The following is a 10795-nucleotide window of genomic DNA, read 5'->3' on the forward strand; positions in this document are numbered from 1 at the left end:
TTTATTTATAGCTTTAAATAAACTATGAAAAAATAGATTATTTACATTTGTATGTGGATTTTATTTAAAAAGCCATATAGGTTTGGAACGAGAGAGAGTAAATAAATACTTTTTTATAACTGAACTATCCCTTTACATGCACTTTAAGAATTTTTTTACAGTGCATTTTATGCCTTTCAGCTTCAATGACTTGAACAGGAATCTAGGCTACACATGGCTTATTTCTTGCTACTTTTGTTTAAAAAAATTCACTCAGAACTTTTAAAACAAACATTCTTTTTATTTTTTGGCCACATTTTACAACATCCTTAAATTACCCATTATTGCTCTCTCTCTCAAATCATGTTAACTGGAAGTGTAAACAATCCGTTGATTTACATCAGTGCCAACATGCTCTGTTCCTCTGTGAATAATATATGATTTACGGGACTGACCTATACATTTTGCATTTCAACACAACAAGCATGATATTTTGCGGGGGATGGTATTCACGTAAATTACTTAGGAAATTGTAAGGAATTGCTGATTGCTCTTGGGAGCTACACTTTTGCCAGAATTTACAGCCATTTTGATGTTAAATCTTCATGTTTTTGTGAGCTACACCAGTTCGGATGACTGCTTTCCCCTGTGAGGTCTACATATACAAAACCTATCTGAATTAACCTAACATATAATTTTGTATGTTTTATATATATATATATATATATATATATAAAACATATATGTATAAAAAAAATACAAAAGATATGTGAATGAGACTTTTACTCATTCAAAGGTCAAAAATATGGTTATTTTTATAGGAAGAATGTAGCAAACATAAATAGAGAAAAAATATCTGCTGCCCTCATATAATTTCATGAAATTTTAACGTGTTACATCATTAGTAGGACATTTTCAGTTTCCCCAAATTGTCCAAGATCTTGAGCAGTGCATCTTGTGATTGGCCGGTTGTCATGTTTTGGTGTCACATGAGCAAGACGATGATGTATATGAGCAGCAGGCAGACGAGGATGAGGGAGAAGTTGATGATGAGATCTTGAAGGTTGCGTTTGGTCTGCGGGTTCACTTCGACGTTGGATGCCCTCCGGATGGCTGAGCGTGTCATGTGCTGCACCCTCTCCATCCTGATCAAGACTGTGGAGTAGTGGCAGTGAGAGGAATGGACGGACGGAGACGGTGGTGCTGTTGCGTTCTTGTGGTGCTTAATGGTGAAAATGAGAGAAAAATGTTCTGTTTTAAGATGATGATACAAGATGATACAAAAAATATATACATATAAGGTGATCACAAAAGTATTTATAGTAAATCTGTTCTGATGTGGGTGGCTCAGTCTTTATTTAACCCTCTGATGCATGTTTCGCCCTACAGTCCACTGTTGTTGTTTTTTCACCTTTCAGGTTGTGATGTTGCATCCTTGCCTATAATTCTGTATCACTGTCTTCTTATTCTTGTATTCATGACTTCTACATAAAATCAAAGTGATGCATAAAGTACCACTGAAATATTTATAACTATTTTCTTTTGCAATAGCGAGATGTATAAAACATTCAAAATCCATAATTTTTTTGGTAAATATAGCAAAAATAAAGATTCGTTTTTTTATATAAAATATAAATATGCAAAGAATAAAATAAACTACCAATATTACACACACGTAAAGTTGTTTTTACCCTATGAGATAAATGCATAATTTTATCGAGGGAAGATCTTATTGTTTATATTATTTATTTATTTATACAATTTATGTTGTTATTAAATTACAGTAAATAATTTATTGTATTAATATTATTTTAAAAATCCAATTTATTTAACTGTATTTATTTTTTAAGCACTATGGGATTTACTCTTAAAAAATCCAAATAAAGAATTTTGAGGAGTGGTAAAAATAATTAAAAGTCTATATTTAATTACAAATTATGTATTTTATTTATTTATTTATTCATTTAAAAATACATATACTTTATTTGTTTATTCACTCATTCAAAACATGAAGCCATTTTTCTTTTCATTTTCCTTCCCGATTTAATTATTCACATATCGGGGGTTCATGTATTGTATTTGTAATTGATTAACAAATATAAAAAGTATAAAAAATACTACATGAAAATGCCATATATAGTAGAGATCATGTGAATTTCTGTCAAAATTTTCTTTATTAGCAATTCTTTAATAATTACAAAAAGAACTGAATCTTATAATCTAACAGCAATTTTCATTCTTTTTATTCATCTCATGCATTTGTCTTGCATAATTGTGATTTGCCAAAGTGATTGCATTAGCATGAATCCTCTATCGGCACACAAAGTTCGAAGAGCACTGACTGTCGTACTCTTACCCTCTTTAGGGCACTCATGTTAAAAGCTGAGCGACATGCGTTCGTGAGTATTGGCCACTTGTCTAACAGCTAAAGCTATTCTCTTATCGGCTGTCTCCAGATTTATGTGCTCAATTCCAGACTAAGTTCATATACAAAGTCGAGTCTCTCTTAATGTCAACACATCTTTCAATTGTATTGTAGTCAACAATTGATTGTCAATACACTCTTTCAGCTCCTGTTTTACCTTTACTAAAACAGATGTACAAATAATATTTGTACATCAATTTTAGTAAAGGGAAAACAGGAGCTGAAAGAATGTATTGACAATCAATTGTTGACTATTTCCAAGTAAGACATTCTTTAATAATTTCCAGGAACAACATTCCTATTAACAAAGTTAATTGACCATTAAAGAGACGAGGTAGTTAGACAGCATGTCTTTCTCTATCTGTCTCTCTCCCTGGTTTACCCATGCTCAGAAAAGGGATGGGAAATTTCAGTATTTCATAGTGCTGTTGTGTATTAGGCTTGAACTAGATTTTAAAGAGCACCCGTATGGCCCTCGAGTGCAGCTCTTGACCCGTAGCTCCATGTGGACTGTTGCTTTGGGTAAACAAACATCAGCTAGATGATAAAAGTAAAAATAGCAAAAGCAGATCCTTATGAACTTGATCTTGTTTTAAAGGCTCCAAAAGCCAGTGTTTGTCAGGGGAGGCTCTGCATTCCAGTCCCGTGATCCGGTGACAATTATAACCGCATAGATGTAAAGTAAACACTAGCATCTGTGATCAGGATGGATTGAAGTTTAATGAAAGCAAACTAGATTTGCCTTTTATTCCATTTCAAAAGACTATACAGTGATCCTCTGTACTGGCTGTACAGTAAAAATAAAATAAATAAAGCATCATCATCGGCATCAGAGTTGATCAAATTATTGTTTGACTTTGACCCACTGTTTTCAGTTTGCTGATTTGCATGGAAACAAATTTTATATTATGAAAGTGGTATTTCCGTTCAGGATGCAAATGTGCTTTTGGTGTTCTTTCTAGACAGTTCATTCCTCTGTGTCCCTCGGGTTTGAATATATTTTCAGTCTCTTTCACTATTTTCTGATATAAACAACGTGCAATGTCGTGGAAATCTTCAGAATCAATCTTTTAATATTAAAGCTAATATTTTTTACATTATTTTAATGAAGTAGCTGTGATAATTCAATTCAAGGTCTGTTAAACTTAATATTTACTTGATTAAAGTATTGTTCTTACCCGTAAAATGGCAGCTCAAGGAGGAAGCAGTCCTTTCAAATATAAGGTAAAGTGTGAAACAGCAGGAAAATGTTGGATGTATACATGTAGACACTCAGGCTTTCAGGACACGCTACAAAGTTTATAGGAGGAACTGAAAGGGGTGGGGAAAAAAAATGGGAGGGCGGTAGATGTAAAGGGAACAACATCCCATCTCAAGATCACAGGACTGAACTGTTTGTATCTGCTTCTCCATCCAGTGTTTGTTGTGATGACACACAACTGATGAAGGAAGTTAATGCTGGATCATTATCCTTCCAAACTCAGTTTATAGTAAATAAAGAGGAGTGATAGAGCAGGATTGTTAGATTTTAAAATGAAACAAACATATATATATATATATATATATATATATATATATATATATATATATATATATATATAAATATATATATATATATAATATAACAACAAAATGAATACAAATATGACTCTGAATATTACAAGTTTTGAGGCTTAAAGAATTATCACTGTCTAAAATAAATAGCCAAATTTCAGCCAAACTTATTTTACCCCCAAAAGGCTAACAAGAAGTGAAAACCACTTAATTTTCTAAATGTATACATATATATATATATATATACACACACACACTGAAAAAATTAACGCAACACTTTTGTTTTTGTCCCCATTTTTCATGAGCTGAACTCAAAGATATAAGACTTTTTCTATGTACAAAAAAGGCCTATTTCTCTTAAATATTGTTCACAAATCTGTCTAAATCTGTGTTAGTGAGCACTTCTCCTTTGCCGAGATAATCCATCCACCTCACAGGTGTGGCATATCAAGATGCTGATTAGACAGCATGATTATTGCACAGGTGTGCCTTAGGCTGGCCACAATAAAAGGCCACTCTAAAATGTGCAGTTTTATCACAGAGCACAATGCCACAGATGTCGTAAGTTTTGAGGGGGAATGCAATTGGCTTGCTGACTGCAGGAATTTAAACCAGAGCTGTTGCCCATGAATTAAATGTTCATTTCTCTACCATAAGCCGTCTCCAAAGCTGTTTCAGAGCATTTGGCAGTACATCCAACCAGCCTCACAACCGCAAACCACGTGAAACCACACTAGCCCAGGACCTTCACATCCAGCATCTTCACCTCCAAGATCGTCTCCAAGATCGCGATCACCTATGTGAGGGCATTTATGCTGCTTGCCCTTGCCAGCTCCCTCAATGGGGATAATTTTGTTCAGTGTATATATAATGAATGTATTTATTTATATATTTTTTATAAAAACTAAGCTTTTTTCCTGTAAGATAAAAAAAAATCATTGTAGGAAGATAATTTTTTATTATTATTTGCCATTATTATTATTATTATTAGTAGTAGTAGTGTATATATATATATATATATGTATATATATATATATATATATATATATATATATATATATATATATATATATATATATATATATATATATATATATATATATATATATATATATATATATATTAAGGCTCTGATAAGTAGTTTTAATTCATTTATTAATTTAATAATAAGATGGTTTGTTAACTTTTGTATTTTGTATTTGTATGATAGTTGGACTCGTAACCCGAAGGTCACAGGTCTGAGTCTCGATGCTGGCAGGAGTTGTAGGTGGAGGGAGTGAATGAACAGCGCTCTCTTCCCCTCAATACCCACGGCTGAAGTGCCCTTGAGCAAGGCACTGAACCCTCAGTTGCTCCCCGGGCGCTGGACCTATAGCTGCCCACTGCTCCGGGTGTGTGTTCACTTCTCACTGCTGTGTGTGTGCACTTGGATGGGTTAAATGCAGAGCACCAATTCTGAGTACTTGGCAAATGTCACAACTTTTCGTATTTATCAACTATTCACTATTTTTAGTGAATTAGTAACTTTGCTTAATTGATAAAGTATGTGGTGTATCACTATGACACTGTCACGTGTATGTTCCTGTTTGCACTTATTTGGTCCTTCTTGTCTTCATTGAGTGTATTCATCTCCAGCTGTGATTAATTAGTTAATTTGCTCCCAGGTGTTTCCCATTGGTGTCCTTGTATTTAAAGTGTTCTCAGTTCTTTGTCTGCTGTTAAATGTCTTCTGCGAGTTTCCTGTTGCTAGTTCCATTAAATTATATGTTGACGTATTCTCCTGTGTCTCCTCATTCCTTCCCTGAGTGTGTCGTGACAGAATAGCAGACCGTGACAGAAAGCAGAACCCCTTCTAACCCGTGTTTGTTTTCCATTTTTTGTAAAGGTTTTTTTTGTTGTTGTTGTTGTTTGTTTGTTTTTTTCTGTTCGATCCTCCCCGCTCTCATGTGGGAACAGGCTCTGTTTATCACCGTGGCTCAGGCGAGTCACGACCGATCACCTATGTGAGGGCATTCATGCTGCTCGCCCTTGCCAGCTCCCTCGATGGGGAGAGCCTGGTGACGTTGTTCTGGCTCAGGATCACATACCATCGCCCCACGGAGCTCCCAGACACCACCAACCCCGACTGGAAGGAGGCAGTCATCCAGTGTCTGGAGAGCCTCTGACCCCTATCTGGAACCCCTCAGCCAGCCGTTCCCATTTTGTTCACATTTACTCTGGGTTTCAATGTATGCTGCATAAGTGATTTTATGCAAACCTTTTGGTGCTCATTCTGATTTCAAGAGATAGAAAGACTGAAATGGTATTCTCTTGTAAAACATACTTTGGTAATCTGTATTAAGGGCTTTGAAAAATATTTTTTTTTACAGAGTTGTTGAATGAGATATGACACAAAGTTTGTTGATGCTGAGAAAAACAATAGGGCCGTGTGTGGAGACTACTTTGTGTTAAGGGTTGTGTTACAGGCTTTGGAAAACCTAAATCAAGCATGGGGTAAGCATTTGAAAAGCACACCACTGTTATCTAACAGCCAAGGATGTGTACAGGAATGTGAGCTGGTTTTGTTTTCTCTGGACTCGACTTCACTGCTTTTGGCGTGCCTCCTGCTGTCCTGCAGCTATGAGGGGCACAAGTGTGCGATTCTTCAGCATAAGCTGAGCTCTGGTAGCTCTGCCTCCTCGTTCATTACTGTATTTTTGTTGTTGAAGAGAAGGTGACAGTGCAATCATGTGTCATCACAGATGGATGATTTAAGCTGTGGATGAGGCTGAGTTTTATCCCATCTTGAGTGACGCACTATAAAACCAGAAACACATTTACTAGAGTATTTATCAATCTCTCTCTGTGGATTTACTTGCATCTTGGTATAAATTTAGGAAATGGTTGGTGGTCACACACACTGTTTGAGAAGGGAACAGGGATCAGGATGCGCAAGTGATTAGTTTGGTTAGTGGGGTAGTTTATTCGTTGTTTGTTTTTGATCTCCATTTTCAAAGCTTCATCTGTTTTCTCACAGCTGCGGAGAGAAAATTGTGTCAGTCGGAGGTGAAGATGCAGACGACCCATCAGACCACGCTGTCAACACTTCTTGCTGATGGCAGATGGATGGCTCTGAACACAAATGTCAGGTCAGGGAAGGTGCAGCTTTTCCACGGGATAAGGAATGGAGCCTGTGCATCTGACACGTAGCAGGGATATTCTGTAAAGGGGCTGCTGCAGCATGGCAGAAATGGCCAAATGATTCAGTTCTAGGAGTTTACACAGATTATTTGAGCAGGAACTGGAGCATCTTATAAAAAATGCTGAAATGCTGATTTATTATGCTGATTTATTTTGTTGGTATGCAAAATTTGTGTTTCAAGCTGTTTTGTTTCAGGTAAGGGCTATAACAAAAAAATATTTAATTAGTTATTATTTAAATTTATTACATTTTCCAACCTTCTGCTATAATATTATAGAAGCTACTGTACTGGGTGATGGTGCGTATGATTATTTATTTAAAAAAATACTTATTAAATACTTTTGTTCAGCAATGCTGAGTTAAATTGATCAAAAGTTACAGTAAAGATGTTTATAATATTACAAAATATTTCTGTTCATCGAAAAATCCTGCAAAAAAAAAAAAACATCCACAAAAGGATTAAGCAGCAGAACCGATTTCAACAGTGATAATAATAAGAAATGCTTCTTGAGCATCAAATCAGTTTACTTGAATTTCTGAAGGATCATGTGACACTGAAGGCCGTAATAATGATGCTGAAAATTAAGCTTTGCATCAAAAGATAAAATGACGTTTAAAATATATTATAATATATAAAAATTGAAATTAAAAATAAATTTAATAAATTAAATTTTGATCAAATAATTGCAGCCTTGGTGAGCACAAGATATTTCTCTCATACACACACACACACAAAAAACTTTCCCCTAACTTTTTAATGGTAGTGTATAATATAATACTTTATATAATGCTATTATTTCACGTTTTCTTAATTTCATTACATTGTTAGGGTTTACAGTTTCAATCTCTCATTTATGTTGTGACCAAGTTTTTAATATTTTTCTTGAAATTGGGGCCATTTAAAGGTTAAAATGTATTATAGCCATACTACATCCATGCAACAAAATTCATAACAAGAACATTTTTGCAAAGGTCTCTAAAAAGTTTTCTCAGAAATTGGTCATTTCATCCTTTCAACAGCCAATAATTAAATGTGTTAAACTCATTGCAGTCAACACAAACCTTTTTATTCTCACTGGTGAATCCATATTTAATCTAGTCAGTCTCATTTTTCTACATAGTGTTATATTTATTCATTTTTATGGATTTAAAGGATGAGAGCATGACATGTCATGCAACCTCTCCGTTTTGGCATCTGCCTATTTCATCTAGCTTCCACCTTGATGTTTAACCAAAACAGAGGCACAGCCTTTGTCATCAACATCAGAAGATATGAGAAGCACATTCTTGTCCCTTTTATGATTTTGATGAGCCTATTTATTTTTCATCTACATATTATATGGTTTATATGCAACACATTTAGCATTGCTTTTTCCCTGCTGTTTCATCCTGTTGTGGCACTAGAAATGAATCTATGGAAATAGAAATTATATCCAGGCTGAAATGGAAATTAGATGAGGCCATGATATGTGATGAACATGTAAAATATCTACAGTATCTATGGGTGAGCTTTTTTAGGAGGGTTTGCACACAAGCAGACAGATGAACACATATCAACTGAGGACAGACACTTCCCTCAGCTCTGTAAATTAAAAAAAAGCTCTCTGGAGGGATTTTGTGCAATAGGCTGTGGATAATGTTTTGAACTATTTTTATACACACACATTCTCATCTACCCTAAAATAGAGACTGAGATAAATTAGCTGGACACGATCAAGAACAAGAAATAAGCTTCAGGATTATTATATTGCTTACTTTTAATCAGTTTCAGTGAGAAGGAACTGTCAGTCAGAGTCATGCAAGGGATTTTCTTGTTGCATATTGCCAATGAGGGTCACCCAGAATAAACTTCATTCGTTCCCACAAATCCTCTAAATAAATCTTGCACAGTGATATTTGCATGGTTGTTGTGGGTTGATCCTAGGAGAATCCCCCAAAACAAACATTCACTGCGGTCCCACTGCTCTGCAAACACTCCCGCTATTACGTGTTATAGCAGGTGTGAGGGATTCAAACATTTGCAGAAAGATGACTTTTCTCTTCATGATTCTGTGATGGCCTCAGATGACACATCTGCCTGTCAAAAAGCAGGGATGGAGGACCCTGTATAGTATTTCCTAGTTATGTGCCAACCATAAAACATGTTGTCCCAGGCCTCGTGATTTTAAGCAGCAGTATGGAGTGAATGTTATGCTGTAGGGATTGGCTTTGGCTCAAAGTTCATCCAAATTATTAATCCACTGATACTCCACTGAAATGCAGCTTATATAATGTGCCTTAAGAATCTTGAAAAAAGAAATAATGGTGTCCACAAAAATGATACAGCAATATAATATTAACAAGAAGAAAAATAATGTTAAGAAATGCTTCTTGAGAATATTAACATCCTTAACAATCCTTAACAAAATTAGTTTACTGCATTTTTTGTCAAAACAGCCCTGGTGAGCATATGATACTTAATTTAAAACATAAAAAAATATGATATATATGATGTTGAATTCAACATAAAAAAGCATTTGCATATTGTGATGTTAAGAAAAAAGTAGAGGGTAGGATCTTAATTTTATCAAACAGGATAATATTATCTCCCAGATAGCTATGCATCTATATGGATAAATCTTCAACATTCACGCTATGATCTTTTGAATTGAGCGTGTGATATTTAAAGCCTGGCTAGGAGACAACTTGACAAAGACAGTGGAAAAACATTTCTGCTATTTATAAGGTCTGATTAAAGTTCATTGTCTCATCACAGGGTCAATCGCAGGGGGTTTGTGGATTTGAAAGCAGCATAGTCACAAAAGGACCTGTAGCTTAATTAGACACATCTCTAAAAGTCCTCTCAAGTGAGGAGGTATCATGGTCCTCCTGCCGCATGAATGTTTTGCATGCTGCATGCATGCATTAACTCAAAAGGCAAATGATCAACACCGCTATCTCTAGTTTAATCAAAATGAAGGGAGTCCTGGTCCTCAGTAAATGTCAGCTTGTTTTTATAGGTTATATAAGCAAATCTCTTGTGCAAACATGCAGCATTTTGGAATCGTTAATGTTCTGTAACATGGAACTTGCATGAAAATTCTTAAAGGGATAGTTCACCCAAAAATGAAAATTCTATCATAAGTTACTTAATGTGGATGTGGTGCAAAATGAATAGCACATCCTAAACAAAGTGTAAAAACTGGAATAGAAAGACAGTATTTTTTATTTATCACCATTCTGGAAGAGAATCTATATTTAATAAGCATTTGTTGTGTTTAAGACAGCAAGGTTTCACAAGAAATGTACTAACAGAGACTTATGGCAAGGTGCGCTTTAGCAGATCACTACCACTATACTATAAAAAAAATACTGTAAATATAGATAAATGTCTTAACATTCATAAAATGATTATATAAAGTATACACATAATTCATCTCTGACTTCAGTTAGAGTAAAGGTTTTGTGAAGCATCACCCCCTAAAGGTGAAGTCAGGTAAAACTTTGATAACCTGAGGGAATAACATGATGTTGATAACCACTGCAAATCATTTCAGCATTTCAGCTGTTCTTCAAATTTCATACTTGTCAGATTTCTACAGGTAGTTTATAATTGTGATTTCTGTTTGGTTTTACAAACTCAGGAAAATACGTTTTTAGGCATTATGTGACAGATG

At 34.9% G+C, this 10795-nt stretch overlaps 1 protein-coding gene across 1 annotated transcript; it reads right to left on the reverse strand.

The window, feature by feature from the left end:
- Window positions 1–259: 259 nt before the first annotated feature.
- Window positions 260–3731, reverse strand: LOC127933416 (cardiac phospholamban). The gene is made up of 2 exons (XM_052530416.1): window positions 3583–3731; window positions 260–1201 (listed from the first exon to the last, which is right to left on the reverse strand). Exon 2 carries the CDS (start codon window positions 1121–1123, stop codon window positions 965–967), a length of 159 nt encoding a protein of 52 aa, XP_052386376.1. The 5' UTR covers window positions 1124–1201; window positions 3583–3731; the 3' UTR covers window positions 260–964.
- Between the last annotated feature and the right edge of the window lie 7064 nt (window positions 3732–10795).

The sequence above is a fragment of the Carassius gibelio genome, chromosome A17 (genome assembly GCF_023724105.1).
Source record: "Carassius gibelio isolate Cgi1373 ecotype wild population from Czech Republic chromosome A17, carGib1.2-hapl.c, whole genome shotgun sequence".
Taxonomy (NCBI): domain Eukaryota; kingdom Metazoa; phylum Chordata; class Actinopteri; order Cypriniformes; family Cyprinidae; genus Carassius; species Carassius gibelio.